The sequence below is a fragment of the Haliotis rubra genome, unplaced genomic scaffold (assembly GCF_003918875.1).
Source record: "Haliotis rubra isolate DU_JTF1 unplaced genomic scaffold, ASM391887v1 Scf139, whole genome shotgun sequence".
Taxonomy (NCBI): domain Eukaryota; kingdom Metazoa; phylum Mollusca; class Gastropoda; order Lepetellida; family Haliotidae; genus Haliotis; species Haliotis rubra.
Window position 1 is genome coordinate 1,728,336 of NW_025765325.1, and position 19,630 is coordinate 1,747,965.

Genomic DNA, 19,630 nt, shown 5'->3' on the forward strand with positions numbered 1-19,630 from the left:
CCTGACGCGACCTCCCACAAGGTTTTGTGAGACTCAATGTAGCAGTGTAACAAATAATACTTAGCCTAAGTTTACTTAGACTGTTGTCTCCTCCAAACTTGATTATTTACAGGCCACCCTCATGTAGCTGGAATATTGCAGAGACACGTAAACAAATGTACGATTTAAAACCCGCGACGCTCGGCGCTTTCACTGAAACACGATATAGCAGTAAACATATTATTTTATGGTTACTTGCTAGTTATAAATCTAAAATTGTGATATTCCATTTATTTTCCTGTCCATTGTTCACGGATTTTCATATCGTTCAAGATTGTTTTTATTAATATGTCACGATAAGGCTGAAATACTGCAGATGTGACTTTAAATTTTAACTCACTCACTCAAAACGGGAAGATGGCATGTCATAAACACTTGCCCGCTGTAGACCACAAACAACTTTCTGTTCCAATAGTTCTGCCGAGCTCTAGCATTGAAAGTTCCTAAAACATGAACCGGATCCGAGTTTTCAGATGCCTACTTCGCTTCAGCTAAACTACTGCTCAAATGGATATTAATGTAATATTTCCACAAAGTGGAATATAGTCCACAAAGATACATTAACTTCTGTTGCTGTTTCTTTTGTTTTTATTTGCCATCTTGACATGCTAATTTATATGAATATTCTAATTTAGTATTCTCATGTACCAAAGTTGTTGGAGTTTCGACAAATAAATGGAGTTGAATTTAATTGAATTGTTACTGAAGATCAACTTCACGGGTTTGGATCAAAATGAAACAAAACAGGAAAAAGTAAATGTAATTCAAACAGTTTAACCCATATTATGATAATTGTGTGTTACATGTAGTTTAGTATGATGGAAGAGCCGGAAATTTTTAAAATGTAAAGAAATTTCTTTGTCAAGCGATCATGATGTTAAGAGAACACAAAACATCTAAATCTAGAAACAAGCTGACACCATATCATTTGCACAAGTAAGCACATGACTTTGTAATCCTGCTCCATAAGGAGCTAATGAAACGATTCGATTGATATAACTTTCCATCCAATTTTGCAATCAGATCACCCGTCTTGAATTCCCAAACTGCATTAGTAGGAACCATAGCCGGTTTGATTTATCATGCCTCCGAGCGGAAAGACTACGATCAAGACCCCTAGGATCACATGAATCTGGTTTCAAGGAGCAACGTGTTGTACCTTGTAAGCATTTGGATATCTACGGTGTTCAAAACGCCTTGAATAATGACCAGGATGGGACAAACGTGCTCTCTGATTGATCATGTCCTCTTGACGCTCAACCAATGTAGGTCACCCCAGCAAACACCGCACTATCTGAACTTAGATCTGTTATCTGAATTGTAAATTAAGTCAGTGTAGAGAGACATTTGTTTGCCCTGTGATATCTCAGGGGTGTTTTGGTAAAGACCCAATCCTCCTGGATTTCATCGTCCGGCGTCAGAGCACGTTTTACGTAATTGAATTTAACGCCTTGTGCCTGTACAGAACTCCGCGTGGAGGTGCTTGTGCCGTCTGTAGAATTTCTCAGCTACATACAGCTCTGCTAGTTAAGCGAACGTCTATGTCAGAGTGACTGGACTATTAAATGCACTATGTGTAGAACGTGGGTGAGGGAAGAGAGCTTTCTGTTGTAATTGAATGCAATCGATGTGCCTATTGAGACAAGAAGGCCGGAAACTGCTGACTAGGTGTTAGTGCGTCTGTAATAGTCACACATAAAATGTATATATCATTTGAAATATGGGAGTCGGGAGAAAGAATAAGCTTATTTTTCATAATTGACAGAGTGACGGGTTTTATTGGTTGTTTAACGTCTCACTTAGCAATAAAGCAATAATTCATCCTTACGCCAGCTGGTAAATAATCATGTCTGAACGCAAAATTGAGTTTTGGATATAATGAGCAGGGGCTAGATTTTCGAAGCTCTCTTAGCTCTAAGATAGTCGTAAGTTAATGCTATTGTATGGCACTTACGACTATCTTAGCGCTAAGAGAGCTTCGAAAATCTAGGCCCAGACCGTCGGGGTAGCATAAAACTGGCATTGATCAACCGAATTTTAAAGTTACTGAATAAAACGGCATTGTTTTACAAAACACCTGCGTCTGTGAGGGAGAAGAAGGGGGACTGGTAACGGACGTGGCAGCTCTGAGATTGGATGAGGGAATTCGAACCCTAAATGGATAACACTCTCAGCACCAGACTAGGATTCAGCGCCAACGTCTTCACTTCTTAACCTTCCTTCCGTTCGGGTTCCTTTGAGAGGAAAGAGGGCCATGGAAATAATAATGATAATAATAATAATAATAGACGTTTATTATGTGCCTTTATCCATGCACTTGTGCATGTTCATGGCGTTACAATAAAAATCAGTAATAAACACCAAAATATACATCGTAGATTTGAAACGTTAGTAATAGATGCTCTTGAAGAGATAGATTTTCAAGCGAGATTTTAAACTTGCGACAGAATCAGATCGAATGTCGAAAAGATCGCTTGCCAAATGAAGCTAAGCGGATTTCGGGACTGTTAACAGGAGCTGGTTCTGGGAGCGAAGTGTTCTGTTTGGGTGTTTTCAGTGATGAAATCTTTGAGATAAGCTGGCGTAATATTGTTTAAACACTTGTAGACGATGCAGATGAGCGTATAGTCAAGACGAGATGCAGCAGGAAGCCAATGTTGGAAGTGGTCGTTACGGGTTATCTTGAAGCGTGTTCCAGTTCCAACTATGACTTTAGGTCTCAGATTTGTCATCACTTTGCCTATGTTCCTTTGTTTCCTCACACTTCTGCATGCAATTGCGATTGATTTAAAACAACAGGAATTAATCGGACCAGCTAAACGCTTCGCTGTTATGATTATACGAAACAGACGCATCCTGGTACAATATAATGTTTGCCTGTGTAAAGGCTCGGTCACACAATCCAGTGATTGACATCGTGAGCATATATATATATATATATATACACACACGCTCTTGGGATACGATGACATGCATCAAGTTAAGCGAACGTCTGTAAATAATCGAGTCTGGACTAGACTCTCCAATGTTCACCAGCATGAGCATCGATCGCGCCAATTGGGAAACGATGACATGTGTCAGCGAGCCTGACCACCCGATCCCGTTAGTCGCCTCTTACGACAAGCAAGGGTTGCTAAAGACAAATTCTAACCCGGATCTCCAAGGGCCGCCTGTATCACTGTACCTAAGGTGATGATGGTAACGTGCGCTACCAGCATCCCAACATGGCGGCAGGTAAGATCGGTTGGCGATTATTCCCCTCGAATTAGCAGCCTTCCACGAGTATACAATCAAAATCATTGAGCACACTGATAGACTTTGATGGTGGAAATGCATTCAATGCACTGACTTTGCTTATTAATGCCTATGTGTTGTAGAATAAGCATTTTTAAAATCGCGCGAGGATGTTGGTAACTCAAAGTCTGGATGTCGGTAACGTGCAATGAATGATGTTGGTAACGCATAGTCTTGCTTTAGTCGGGAAACAGAAATTGTCGAGTTATGTTTAAACACAAAGGAGATACAAATATCAGTTCTTATGTTTTACACAGATGTGTACTGCTGCTACATTAACAGTTTGAGCGACTTTTTCTGTGCAATCTTTTTTTTTTTTGTTATTCGTTTCAGTGTAAAGGTGTTTACATGTACCCTCATGTTTCTCCGTGACCTCAGGAACCTATTATCAATATCACGGCGATCGCCTATTACAAAAGTTACCTTTATAACTATCTCGGCATGGGCATGGGTTCAATTGATGTCTGACAGATGACAGACACCTGCAGGTGCAAAATATGCAGTCCCTAAAGTTAGGGTGAAAGACTATATAGATTTATATATTCAGCCCTACCCAATATATGCACGAAGTAAAATGTATTTTAAACGTCAATATTGCAACGACATCAACATGTCAAATGTCCGAATTGTGGAGGGACAGAGAAAAAGCTCTCAGCGTAATGGACAATGGGCACACACATCTAATCCATTCAAGTTCAATGAAACGCCACAACAATTCTCCGGAGCACAGAAAAGGTCACTCATACTGTTAATGTAGCAGCAGTACACATCTGTGTAAAACATAAGAACTGATGTTTGTGTCTCCTTTGTGTTTAAACGTAACTCGACAATTTCTGTTTACCGATTAAAGCAAGACAGTACTTTTGCGTTACCAGCATCATTCATTGCACGTTACCGACATCCAGAGTTTGAGTTACCGACATCCTCGCGCGATTTTAAAAATGCTTATTCTTCAACACATAGGCATTAATAAGCAAAGTCAGTGGATGGAATGTATTTCCACCATCAAAGTTTATCAGTGTGCTAAATAATGTTGATTGTATATACGTGGAAGGCTGCTAATTCGAGGGGATTAATAGCCAAGCGATGTTACCTGCCGCCATGTTGGGATGCGTTACCAGCATCACCTTAGGTACAGTGTGTATATAGAACATGCAAATACCGTGGAACGTGTGTTTCAGTGTAGCATACATGACGTTGTGACACTGTTTCCAGGTGTGGGACAAATATTCACATATTATCCTCTTCGCAATTTGGATGTGAAGACTTTGGTCTCTGAGACGAAAGAATCTAATATTCTCTGTTATTTAATTTTGTGTTCACCACTATTCTGTGCTTGTACATGTAGGTTCCACCAAAATACCAAATAGTTTTCACCGGACATCATGACGACAGGCATGGTGTGACTGAAATAATGCTCAAAATGCTTTAAAATACACCTCCTTCATATAGACGCGTGAAGATACGGGTTAGAATTGGTCTTCAGCAGCCCATGCTTGAAGAGGCGACTAACGGGATCGCTGACTTGCTTGACATGTCTCATCGTATCCAAGCTGCGTAGATCAATGCTCATGCTGTTGATCACTGGATGGCTGGTCCAGTCTCGATTATTTATAGACCGCTGCCATATAGCTGGAATATTGCTGAGTGGGGTTTTAATAACCAAACCAAATCCATCATTTGTCATTAAAATAATTGTGTCAATTGTGTCATTCCAGGATAGTAAAGCTGTCGTCTCCCAATATCAATACCCTCATCCTGTTCGGATGTATCCTCATCTATAGCTCGGTGTTCTTCCAGGAGACGGAGCCAGGATTAAACCTAGTATTCTGTCATGTGAGTATATTGACACGAGGAATCGTCTCTCTGTGTTATCTACAGGTTGTTCCAGATACAAATATCACAAAATAATCCTGCAACAGATTTTACTTTACGAAAGGGCACTGCATTTCATGCGAATCCCGAGTTCTTTTTTCAACGTGAAAAATGGTGGAGGCGATGTTAAAGAAATATAGTTTGTCCCTGAAGATGAACCTCAACTCTCTTACACAGAACATAAAGGGACTTTGTGCAACTGATCACCCAGCAGTGTATCGGTACCCGGTAGGTGTGTCGTAACATACTCCCAAAGCAGCTGAGAATGAAACCGTGGTGCTACTGATTCAAAGGGAAATTATCAGGTTAATAATGCAATTGACCTTACCCATCCACGCCTAGATCGGGCATGAGGCTTTTCTTGTGAATTGCGACTTGTCAAACCAAGAATTATTAGTATTACTATTATTATAATTGCAAATGATTGCTCCCATTATCCATAATCATACTGTGACACCTTACTATTACAATACAGTGTAGCAGCCATTGTGGACAACCAATACCCTTTTAGGATTAAAAGGAGGTAGTGGTGACTTGTGGCCGTGAAATATATCCTACATCTTAACACATAAAGGCTCAATCATATTAACTGTCATTAGTTTGGCTTTGAGACTTAATACGTCCATTGACCTGCCCTATTCCACAGCAAACTGAGACAATTACAAACCGGTAACACGTCCAATATAACTTGCAGTATTTCTTTAATGCAACAGGAATCTGAAATGAACAGGTGTTCTGTTCTATTGAGAGGTAACTAAGTCTTCTCGATACCAGGTTTACTGACGTCAAGGAGAGAAGCATTTGAATGGAAAGTCGGGAAAACTATTGTTGTATTACTTCTTTTCTAGTCGATGGACATATCGACCAGCGTTTATTACACAGGACTACGTGATCAACATGATAGGAAAATCCTATATCCTACGTCAGGGGTAGCTAATACACAGGTTAATCTTAATTGAGAATATTTACAATCACAAAACAAATGGCTCTCATAACCTGTATGTAGTGACTATGTCAACGTTCTTTCCGGATGAGGTACATGGTGATTGCCTTAAGATTCTCACTTGCAAATTGAGAATATTTACAATCACAAAGCAAATGGCTCTCATAACCTGTATGTAGTGACTATGTCAACGTACTTTCCGGATGAGGCACATGGTGATTGCCTTTAGATTCTCACTTGCAAATTGAGGATATTTACAATCACAAAACAAATTGCTCTCATAACCTGTATGTAGTGACTATGTCAACGTACTTTCCGGATGAGGCACATAGTGATTGCCTTTAGACTTTCACTTGCAAATTGAGGATATTTACCATCACAAAACAAATTGCTCTCATAACCTGTATGTAGTGACTATGTCAACGTTCTTTCCGGAAGAGGAACATGGTGATTGCCTTTAGATTCTCACTTGCAAATTGAGGATATTTACAATCACAAAACAAACTGCTCTGATAACCTCTTTGTATTGACTGTTTCAATGTTCTTTCCAGATGAGGTACATAGTGATTGCCATTGGATTCTCACTTGCATTTGGAGCTCTTTTTGCAAAGACGTGGAGAGTTCATATAATATTTAGAAGAATAAAACCAGGTCAAACGGTAATGTATAATTTAGACAACAAAAGGAAGGATTTAGTCTCTTACTTACAATTTTGCACGAGTGTCAGTTTCTGAAAACGAACGGCTGATCTGGTATTTGTATTTCGCATTTAAAATCATTTTAACCAAAAAAATACATCTCATAAATAGTTAATTTCAGATAGCAGCGTTTAATGGCAACGGATTATTGCTTAGGTCAGGCCTTTAGGAAGCACATAAATCTTTCTGTAATTCAAAGAAGTATTTATTATGAAGAATGTCACTTTCCTGGTCGAACATTAGTTTTATGCATTCGTAATGACACTTTACTGATACAGACTACCGGGCAAAAGAAGGCATACACATAAAACTTGGATTTTACCGAAAAACTGCAAATGTTATCAAAATTATGACTCGCCGGAAACCTGAAAACGTTAGATCAAAGACAGAACTTTGATCCCCGAATCAAATACATCACCATCGGATCAGAATTTATTGATCTTTTCATTATTATCCCCCATTAACATGTGGTATATCTTTTTGCCCGGTATTTTAAGTATTGGAGTGGGCGGATTAGTAGAGTTATCTTAAAATATACACATCTCCCTTATTGATTCTTATTAAATGCTGTTTCACTGCTGTCACAAGATGGTAACTGCTATCAAATACCTAAACTGAAATAGAAAATAACACTGTACAATGTGCTACGCGCGACTTAACATACGTCATAAAACCCATACAGACCATTTGTCTGCAGGTGAGCACGACCTAGAACCTTACAAAATTGTCCCTTCTTTTCAGGTTGCCGACAAGACACTGTTTGCCCAAATCACCGTCCTCGTACTGATCAATGTGATTGTTCTCATCACGTGGTTCAACATAGACCCCCTGCAGGTCGTAACATATAACACGTCTCAGGCGGTGAGTATTGAGGATGTCGCATATCGGATGTGGCTGTGCATGAAATTGCAACCCATCAGTAACAATCATACTGTTTGATGGAACCATCCCTACTTACATCCAGTTTAAAAAGACCACGGCTGCCATCCGTTTTAGCCAAATTGGACTGAGCACTCTCCGTTTATTAAAGGATTTCGGAGTTTATTCGGAACTATTTCCAAATGTTAAGTGTTATTACTTGGTTGACGCCAACGTGTAACTTTAAGTTTGTTTCCAGTTTGAGACACAATTGGCCTAGGCCTTCGGATATTATTTAGAAACTACTGATAAAACCGAGAAGAGTGTTTAATTTCAGAGTTGAACATGAATCGAAGTACATTCCTGACTGGGGTATTGATTTTACAGAATCTGACGAAAACCTGCTTGACGGGCACTATTAAATTATTTGATCAATGTTCTCTCATTTTAGTGAACAGCGAGATATAATGAAGGAAAAGATATAAAACAATAAAATATTTCATTAAATGCTCGAATGATGAATTAACGATGTATTAACGAGTAACGGAGGAAGGTAGTGTACACCAACACAAATATTGACGATGTATTCCCGAGAGATAAAGGAATTTAATCTACACCAACTTGTCAAGTATTGGCGATGTATTCACGAGTGATAGGGAAATATGGAGTACAACATCCCGTCAAGTATTGGCGATGTATTTTCGAGTGATGGGGGAAGGTAGGGTAGACAAACCCGTCAAGTATTGACGACGTATTCACAAGTGATGGGGGAAGGTAGTGTAGACCAACCCGTCAGGTATTGACGATGTATTCGCAAGTTATGGGGAAGGTAGTGTAAACCAACCCGTCAGGTATTGACGATGTATTCACAAGTGATGGGGAAGGTAGTGTAGACCAACCCGTCAGGCATTGACGATGTATTCACAAGTGATGGGGAAAGGTAGTGTAGACCAACCCGTCAGGGATTAACGATGTATTCCTGAGTGATGGGGGAAGGTAGTGTAGACCAACCCGTCATGCATTGACGATGTATTCGCAAGTTATGGGGAAGGTAGTGTAAACCAACCCGTCAGGTATTGACGATGTATTCACAAGTGATGGGGAAGGTAGTGTAGACCAACCCGTCAAGTGTTGACTATGTATTCACAAGTGATGGGGGAAGGTAGTGTAGACCAACCCGTCAGGGACTGACGATGTATTCCTGAGTGATGGGGGAAGGTAGTGTAGACCAACCCGTCATGCATTGACGATGTATTCACAAGTGATGGGGAAGGTAGTGTAGACCAACCCGTCAAGTATTGACAATGCATTCACAAGTGATGGGGGAAGGTAGTGTAGACCAACCCGTCAGGAATTGACGATGTATTCACAAGTGATGGGGAAAGGTAGTGTAGACCAACCCGTCAGGGATTAACGATGTATTCCTGAGTGATGGGGGAAGGTAGTGTAGACCAACCCGTCATGCATTGACGATGTATTCACAAGTTATGGGGAAGGTAGTGTAAACCAACCCGTCAGGTATTGACGATGTATTCACAAGTGATGGGGAAGGTAGTGTAGACCAACCCGTCAAGTATTGACTATGTATTCACAAGTGATGGGGGAAGGTAGTGTAGACCAACCCGTCAGGGATTGACGATGTATTCCTGAGTGATGGGGGAAGGTAGTGTAGACCAACCCGTCAAGTATTGACTATGCATTCACAAGTGATGGGGGAAGGTAGTGTAGACCAACCCGTCAGGAATTGACGATGTATTCACAAGTGATGGGGAAAGGTAGTGTAGACCAACCCGTCAGGGATTAACGATGTATTCCTGAGTGATGGGGGAAGGTAGTGTAGACCAACCCGTCATGCATTGACTATGTATTCGCAAGTTATGGGGAAGGTAGTGTAAACCAACCCGTCAGGTATTGACGATGTATTCACAAGTGATGGGGAAGGTAGTGTAGACCAACCCGTCAAGTATTGACGATGTATTCACAAGTGATGGGGGAAGGTAGTGTAGACCAACCCGTCAGGGATTGACGATGTATTCACAAGTGATGGGGGAAGGTAGTGTAGACCAACCCGTCAAGTATTGACTATGCATTCACGAGTGCTGAGGGAGGTAGTGTAGACCATGTAGTATTGACGATGTATTCACGGATGAGGGATGACCTTCGTGTACACCTAGTATCCATCTATCGGAGTTACTGTTGGCACATTTTACAGAAAAGAAAAATACGTCCAAATGCAAAAAATACGCTATAATCGATGAACACTGGTAGGCTTCTGTTTCCGAACCCAGTAAAGATGCAGTTGAGAATTAGTTTTCAGCGACTGAACTATGCCTACTGCAAGAGGCGACTAACAGCATCAGGTAGTCAGACTAACGGACTGGTTGATGCATGTCATCGTATCCAAAGTGCATAAATTGATGCATATCGTGTCCGTCACCGGATTCTTTGGTTCAGACTCGATTATATACAAACCGTCATGTGGCTGGAATATCCGTAGCAAGGATTTAAACAACAAGGATGTCTCCGCCTTTAACAGTCAGTTGAAATCCACAGAATATATCAGTGCTACTGTGGCACTGAATCGGGTTCAAAATTACATATAAAAAGACAGGCATAAATGCATAAAACCCCAATTACCTAACCATTTGGAAAGAATCACGGAGACGTTTCGTGGAACAAGTTGCACATATGCCATCTCATATATAATACTCACAGAGCTCCCTATTACGAACAATTACCATCATTTCTTTGCGCGAAAACGGACTTTTATATCGATTTGGAGATTTATGCTGGTTTAGGTAAACAAGGCTGTTTTAATGTTCACATTGCTGTGAATAACATTCTTTGATCACAATAATGAGGGGTTCTGGACCTCTGACATGGGATGTTATCTACGGCAATTTGCTCAATTTTGATTAAAAACTAACGGGCGAAACATTGGTCTTTTGACATCAAACATAGTTGATGTTTGTGACTTGTCAGTTTGACGTGTTCGTGGTTCACCACCGAGGGAGTGTCGACTTTCAGATCGATCTTAGCTTCAAGCATATACGTTCATCTAGTTTGGATGAGGCGATCATTAAATTAGCTGTAAGAAGAATCATGTAAAGTGAGTTTGAACGTCTGATTGAACGATCTTGCTTCACGTCTCCGTCAGCAATATTCCGGCCTCTAACTAATCGAATCTCGACTAGACAGATCAGTGATTGATCGGTTGGTTTGTTGTTTAACCCCGCACTCACGAATATGCCAGCTATATGGCGGCGGTCTGCAATAATTGAGTCTGGACCAGACAATCCAGTGATCAACAGTATGAGCATCGATATACGCAATTGGGATTGATGACATGTGTTACCCAAGTCAGAGAGCCTGACCATCCGATCCCACAAGTCGCCTTTACGACAAACATGGGTTACTGAAGATCATGCAAAAAGTTAATCTCAGCGTATCAACTTCATCTTTTTAACTTAAAATCACGTGTTTAAATCTGATTCCCAAACAGTCATAATTCGGACTGACACACATTTTATGTTCATATCACTTTAAATGTATTTAACATAGGAATGTCAAACTGTTTGTTTGTCAGTTTGATATGGAGATTACTGAAAGGGTAGACCTGCCCAGGACATCAAATTGTTATCGTCATATGTGACAAGTGTTTCTTAATCATAATTGATGCAGCTATCATCTCCCACTGTTTTAATCCAACTCGTGGCTGAATATAGATTTTAAATCGGATAGTATTGAGCCAAACCAACAGAACATTAAGTGATGACGTCAAGCATGCTGATTTATCCCACAGGTGCCGTTGTACAAAACAGCCTTAGTGCTACGACAGCCGTAAGCCTATGTTAAGATATGGGAATTGCGATCACCTTAGCTCTAAGATCGCTTTGAACAACGACACCCTGAAAGATGAAGCACTGTAAGTCTGAATGATCCCCAGCGAGATGGCCCAGCTTTGGTTTATCGTGGTTTATAAAGAGTCACACTGTTTAAGAATAGACAACTTATTTAGTGCAATACATAGGACGTTTCGGTGTAGATTGAGTGAGTATTTAAATAATTCAATAAATGATTACATGATTACACAATGCCATTTAGAAAGTTTATTTATTTTTGATGTATGAAATTGATTCAAAATTGTTGAAATATATTTTCTAATGTTTAACATTCGCCAAAACACACCAATAATCTTGCCATTTGGAAAAATTGACTTCGAAATAAAAAATCGTGAAATTTGTTCAAATGGTGAAATACGGGTTTTTAAGGATAAAAGCGACACTACATAAGAAGAAAAGGGGCATTTAACGACCGTTGGTATAACACAGACGTTGTTAAACAGGAAAACACTTTAGATATGCCTTGACTTACTTCAGAACAGCGTGAAAGAGTCATAGGAATGTTAAACATGGGAGCTTCTCATGTCCATGTCGGAAGAACGTTTGGTTGTCACAGACATACTATCAATAGACTTATTAAACTTTTCAATGAGACTGGCAGGACTGTTGCCCGACCAAGGTCACTACCCCCAGGAAGATCGATATCTACAAATTCTACATTTGAGGAATCGGTTCCTGACGGTTCTTCATCAAACTTGGCATATAGATAGGTCTGGTGGTGAACTGGTGCCTTTAGGTGGTTTTAAATTTCTGACCAATTTATTTTTTGCGTTTCCATGGCAACATGTTTGACTTCGACTGAAATTGGTGGTAGTGTTCTTTTTTTGGAGCCGTACTGTAAAACTTCAATACTCCCCTTCCCCTTCCAGAACCTAGTGAAATAAGACAACAGTACCACTCTATTTCCAGTATCAATACTACAGAGGGACATCAAACGGTAGGCGCACTCGGGCAGTCTGTTGTTAATACAAGCATGCTCGTATATGAATAGTTTACATATATACGTTTTCGTTACATCGATGTGAAGAACAATGTAACATTTGACATAGTCATAACTAGTTGACATATTCATGAAGAGTATTTTACAATTACGGGGGATATTGATGACTCTATTATGGATATACTTACTTCTCATGTTTATATGGCTGCCATAACGCCGGTGAAATTTTCACTCACTCGATTATTTACAGACCGCCGTTATAGAGCTGGAATATTGCTTAGTGCGGTGTTTGACAACAAACAAAAAGCATGCCAGTACATTAGTTCTCATGATGTCAGTCACATGATATTCTGGTCCAGACTCCATTATGTACAGACTGACGTTATAGAGCAGGGGCATCCCCTTATATAAAGAACAAAACAGAACATTGACTCACTCACTCACTCAACGTGAGACTAACGAATCTGTCTATCCACCAGTTGAACGAGGCGGAGGACATACTGCTGCAGTACCAGGTGGACGTGTGCGTGTCCGACTACCACCAGTACTTCAGTGCAGCGCTGTACATCATCCACGGCGTCATGCTCCTCATCGGTACATTCCTGGCTTGGGAAACTAGGAAAGTAAGTCAACTCTCAGATTCAGATCTATTTTAGTACTCCATGAATGAAAAAGTGAGTTTAGTTTACGCCGCGTTTAGCAATAATCGAGCAATATCACGACGGAGGACCCATTTGAGGAATCGAACCCGGGTTTTCGGCGTGACGAGCGAACGCTTATACCAGAAGGCTAACTCACCGCCCTAGTACTCAATGAAAAACCATGGAAGATGAAAAAAGAGCAAGTCAAAGTGGAAATAAATAATATATGTGCGTCAGTATGGCTGTGTAGATTTGTGTTTCGTTGGCATTAAATAGTCTAGGTACTTTCGCTCGTCACGCCGAATACCCGGGTTCGATTCCCCAAATGGGCACAATGTGTGAAGGCCATTTCTGGTGTTTCCCGCCGTGATATTGCAGGAATATTGCTAAAAGCGCTCTCAATTTCTTATCAGGCATTTAAATGAATGTACATTAGGCCAAACACTGTATTTTCCAGCTACAAGTGACAATATTTTATTAACAAAAGTTCCATAATGGCAACTGTTGGATAATTACAAAGTGTACATAAACGTTGATCTTTAGAGATATTATTACAAGGGATAGTCTCAACGAGTAAGTTTGAATTGTTCAAAATCTCAAATAAGCGACCGTTTTTCGTTTATACATCTAAGAAAACAGGTTCGCCTAAACTGATCAACGTCACGGTGACGCTCAAACGCTTTGTTTTATGGTGGGGGAGTTTTTGTCAGCTTCCAGCAGAAGGGTCAAACAGAGACTTCGGGAGCATTCAACTGACACGTTCTGACTTACTTCCAAGCTGCGCTAATTCCACCTTATATATCCTCTCTCTTTCAAAAAAGCAACAACATCCTCAAAGATCCATTTTTGTCCTTATTCGTTAATGCAGCGTTCAAAAAGAAAACTTTTTAAATGTTTTTTCTAAAATAAGAAGAGCTTGGTCTCCCAAAATAGTACTTCTTGAAAATCTGATTAACGTCATGCAAAATGGCTTTGTTTATATGCTTGATCAGGTGTGTTTTAAATAGACATCACAGAAAGGTTAAAAAAATCTAGATGGTCATTATTTTGTTAGCTAAAAAGTGAGATGGAGACTTCATCATTAAGCAGATTTTTTTCACTACTTTTCTAGCTTACTTACCCACACTTGAAAGAATGTTAAATGATGTAATATGCATTGAGCCTCAAAATATTGAAACATTCGGATAAAAATCTAAACAATAGCGTATCTAAACATACAAATGGAAAATACTATAGCAAAACCTATGAATTTTACCCGCAATTAGCCATTTATATTCATATCATAAATACGTTTGTTTGTTTGGTGATTTTTACATTTCGTGGGGACAACACATTAAGTTTGATCAAAGGCGTGCAATACGTGTACCCGTCGACTAACATCATTTTTAATTAAGTGGTCTTACGGATCGAGGGGCGTTGGGGTAGCCTAGTAGTTTAGGTGTTGGCTTGTTACGCCGAAGACCCGGGTTCGATTCATCACATGAGTACAATGTGTGAAGCCCATTTTTTTGGTGTCCCCCGCCTTGATAGTGCTGGAATCTTGCTAAAAGTGGTGTCAAACCATACTGCTCACTCGGTAACTTGAAGATCGGTTGATTTCGTTCTTGATAAGTAAATATGGGCCTTCTCAACTAACCATTGCTCAAAGATGACGAGTTGTTGCCATGCGGAATGCTGTAATATCATTGAGTCATACGGCAAGGGATAACGGCTTTCAGGCGATTGACCAGAACACACGAGCAAAGTAATGATTAAAAGGGGCCCGTACGTAGGTCACGTACTTCACGAAACCTTAGTACTTCCAGTGACAAACTAACGTTTTCGAATGGTCTCATGGTTGACAGGAAGGAACCGATAATCCTTGCAGGAATAACAAATTTCCGAGTCAATCATCCTCGAATTAGCCAACTATTACGACTGTCAACAAATGTGACAGCCAAGCATGGTTGTACACTTGGTCCGGTCTAGTGAAGTCATATGTGGCGGTCGCGCAATTTGGAACCAGAACTTATTCTTGAATATACGCCTGTCACCGGAAATCAGGTACCGTAAGTAAGCTGTGTCCCGTCTCGCATATCACAATTTGGTGCGCGCAAAGGGAGCCGGGAACCACCTTAGTACAGGACGTGGCTTACAGGCCCTATACACTCGGCGTTGAGTTCGACCACGAGTGACAATCCTCCTTAAAATCACATGACTTCATCTGTTCATGTCAGGAGGCCTGGCTAACATAGAGTGGCTTCCACATCGTCGTTTGTGCAACAGGTCGGTCCGAAATCGCCCCAAGTCTGCCTGGTATAGAGCCAGAGGAACCTTCAGACGTCCATAGCTTTCCCCAGAACACAAACAAGCAGCTTGGTGTCAAGCTTGACGTCACTGGAATCATGAGGAAGGGCAAACTATTTGGCCAAAAGTCGATTTCTTTTGTTCATGGCTCATGGTCGAGTTCGTGTTGGGTGCCTCTCACATGACTGTAAACTTGGCCCTGTCATCATTGAAATCTGAACTGATGCACAGCGACACATCACTGGCATCCTAGACATGGTTGTTGTACCACAATTCGATGACCATCCTTTGAACACAAGGTCAGTCTTCATGGAGGACAATGCAAGGCCATCCCGTGCTCATGCTGTTGGGGTTTCTTAAACCGTTCCCTCATTACGCTTGGTTAGATTTTTCACATGAGTACAATGAAGCAAACGTCTGGTGTCGTATTTGCAGCCGGGTCAGTGCTCGAAATGAACTGAAAGCGGCGTAACACTAAGTGACTGAGACATGTCTAGGAAGGCTTAATAGTGAGCGTATAAGTTATTGCTCACACAAAGGACAAGTAGATGTTGGTTGTGGAAGAATCTGAAGTAGGCATTGGGCAAGAGGACAGAGTGGCTGTACGAAGAATAGAAGGTCGGCGTCATACCAAAAGACGTTAAATAGTTGAACTTCCTGGTGATTACAATTAGAGGGTAAAACAAGCATGTGGTACGTCAGGACGACAAGCACAATAATGCGCTCGGACTGGCACCTACGCGCACGTACACGCACACTCACGCGCAATTCGTTATTTCAGTGGCATGAGACTAAACCCATGTAACCACTTCCAACTCTCAGCCAAGTTAATGTAATCGCTGATATATAACAGATGCCACGGATTCAACTCAACGTCGTCGTTTGGAGAAACCTCGCAGCTATTTTATGCAGAAACATTTTTATAATTTAACACTGAAGAAACGCCTTATTCTGATCATGACCTGTCGGATTTGCGAGGGCGTCGCAAAGCATTTCATCAACTCATTTAGATAACACGCTCAGTTCCCCAACAGTATTATTATGGGTTTAGCGCGATGAACAGATAACCCGTTCTTCACACACTGAAAATTATTGATTCCTTGCTTGCTAATAGGTTTTCTGAAAACTGATATGTTTGAAACACGTGATCATGGAACAGTGAACGTTTTCACCCTTGCAAGTGTGTTCTTGTGGTAGATACTTTCCCCTTGAGGATTTTAATAACATGCATACACACAAACATGTTACGTCTTTAATCACAGTGTCTCTCTTCCAAAACTACACCATCAATCAGATCCCAGCAACTGCTGGTTTCATGTCGGGCTTCTGGAAAATATCACTTTATTTCCCGGTGCTGCGTGATCCTGGGAACTGCATACAAGTCACCAAACACGTCAAGTAAATAAAATGTCGAGAAGCTTTGATCGTGAAGCTGGGTAAATGAGTGAGTGAGTTCAGTTTAACGCCGATTTTAGGAGTGTAGAAATTACTATATAATGTAACGCTTTTGGAGTCAACTGGAATCAGAATTAAATCAATCCATCTGGTTAGAGTGAGTGAGTCTGGTTGTATGCCGCTTTTAGCAATATTCCAGCAATATCACAACGGGGGATAGCAGAAATGGGGTTCACACATTGCACCCATGAGGTGAATCGAACCCGAGTCTTCGGCGTCAGTGAGTGAGTGAGTGAGTTTAGATGTATCGTCACATCGGCAGTATTTCTGCCATATCGTGATGAGAGGAAGCCATACATCAATGACAAATATATATCAACAGTATACAACTCTGTCGTCGAAGTATAATAACTACAATAAGTAATAATTCGGTGTGACGAGCGAACGCTTTAACCACTTGGAGTCTACCCTACAGCCCCGCGAACATGGGTGACCTGTTGGCAGCTGGGGCCCTCGGAGTTTCTTTTGGGTCCAGTCCACTCTAAAATACCTGTCTCCTTTTGGTAAAACCATTGTTATCATAAACCTTCCAGCTGGAAGTTGAACACTTCACCGGGAGCCGAATACAATTTATGTGCACAAGATCAAGAAAAAGGTTCACAGAATAACCTTTAAGCAGAGTTTGACACGAGCTAAATCGAGTAAAAGATGCTTTGTGAAACGGGCGTAACTTCAGGCTGAGGGAAACTTAATTAATTAACTTTTGTCTTTTAGGTTAAGGTTAGACGAACGGTTATTCTCTGAATAAATATAATTTTGATAGAAAAAAACCTTTTAATTGAAAAGGAGGCCCCGTGAGATGGGAGATAGAACCTGAGGAAATCAAGACTTGTTTCACTTATCATTGCAGAAAGCGCTAGACAGAAGGGATATAATGCGGTTCAGGGACTGTGAGAGAGACTAAATCCAGGTTTCGAAAGGCTGTTTTGTAGAAAGGACGATTCCCTAGGTTATGATATTGTAGCGCACAGTGAACAGAGGTATTGCTAGTTATAATTAAATGGGGGTTTTTGATAATGACAATCGTCGGAACGTAGGTTAACTCGAGGCGGGTTGCGACACATAGATGTGACACTGGGATGTTGTAAGAGGCGACTAACGGGATCACGTGGTGAGGCACGCTGACTTGGTTGAGTTTGGTTGTTTTTTTACGCCGCTTTTAGCAATATTCCAGCAACATCACGGCGGGGGACACCAGCATTGGGCTTCACACATTATACAAATGTGGGGATTCGAACCCGGGTCTTTGGAGTGACGAGCCAACGCTTTAACCATTAGGCTACTCCACCGCCTCGACTTGGTTGACACATGTCGTCATATCCCAATTGCGTACATTGATGCTCATGCTGTTGATCACTGAATTGTCTGATCCTGACTCGATTATTTACAGACCGCCGCCATACAGCTGGAATATTGCTGGATGCGGCGTTAAACAACAAGCCAACCAACCCAAAAGCTAGGACCAATTCTTACCCGGGTAACCTTATTCCAGATGTATAGATGCCATGCACAACGTATATTCCCGGGGACCCCAGCAACCAATTCTTATATAAACTCTGTGACTTGGTCAATTGCTTCACATTAGATCTTGACATCATGAATCGTTGCGCGTAATACCATTCACTGGAATGTCTGGACGGGAATCAATTATTTTCCGCAATATTAATGGAATGTTACCGAATGCCGCGTTAAGCAAACACGAACATGCGCATCGTGGATAAACGACCTCGTGTGAATTTGGATTGCTTGTGGTTAAACACCGTACTTTGAAAAGCCTAGCTGTATGCGGTGGCCTGTAAAAGACTCGTGCGGACCAGACAACCTAGTGACAACATGATCCTCAGCCTGCGCAGTTTGGATACGATGGCATGCATCAATTAAGTCAGCGGGTCAAATAGCAAAAATTGCTAAAGACCAATTCTATTACGGATGTACCTCCACACTCCAATCCTCAATAAAATGGGTTGCTAAAGAGAATGAGTAAATATGGTTTTACGCCGCTTTTAGCAATATTCCAGCAACACCACGGCGGGGCCACACCAGAAATGGGCTTCACACATTGTACCCATGTGGGAAATAGAAACCCGGGTATTCGTCGTGACGAGCCAACGCTTCAACCACTTGGCGATCCCTCTATTTCGCATGTACAGCACCCCCACCCCAACCCTCGCGGTTTATTTGGATAACAATTATATATGGATGTGATACGTGGTGTATCCGTTTTATCATTTCAGGTACAGATTGAAGACCTAAATGACTCCCGTTCCATCGGCCAGTGCATCTACAACACATTCGTCTTCAGCATCATATCACTGGTTTTCTCATTTGTGCTTGAAAACCAGGTACAAGTTCTCTATGCCCTGCACTCTGGTTTTGTACTGTTTGGTACAACGATGAACATCATATTACTGTTTGTTCCAAAGGTAAGTCAATACATTTTGAAAATAAACAAGAAATCTGTACCTAAAACAATTGTAATAGTACCTTAATTAGTTGTGATATGCAACCTCATATCTTTACAAATAATTGATTCATTTATTGTTGTTTAAAGTCGAATAGTCTAGATATGGAATAGAATAGGCGACTTTCTGTACATAATCGGGTCTGGACCAGACAATCCAGTTATCAACATCTTGAGTATAAATCTGCGCAATTGGGGGCGAGTATGGTTTTACGCCACTTTTAGCAATATTTCAGCA

At 40.9% G+C, this 19,630-nt stretch overlaps 1 protein-coding gene across 1 annotated transcript in view; it reads left to right on the forward strand.

The window, feature by feature from the left end:
* The window catches only part of LOC124268543 (gamma-aminobutyric acid type B receptor subunit 1-like), a 108,959-nt gene that overhangs the window by 76,437 nt on the left and 12,892 nt on the right, over nucleotides 1-19,630 (forward strand). Inside the window, exons 11-15 of the mRNA XM_046703537.1 lie at nucleotides 5,052-5,169; nucleotides 6,703-6,810; nucleotides 7,591-7,710; nucleotides 13,029-13,172; nucleotides 19,166-19,354. Of these exons, the coding sequence (XP_046559493.1) occupies nucleotides 5,052-5,169; nucleotides 6,703-6,810; nucleotides 7,591-7,710; nucleotides 13,029-13,172; nucleotides 19,166-19,354 (679 nt within the window). The remainder of the gene's footprint in view (nucleotides 1-5,051; nucleotides 5,170-6,702; nucleotides 6,811-7,590; nucleotides 7,711-13,028; nucleotides 13,173-19,165; nucleotides 19,355-19,630) is intronic.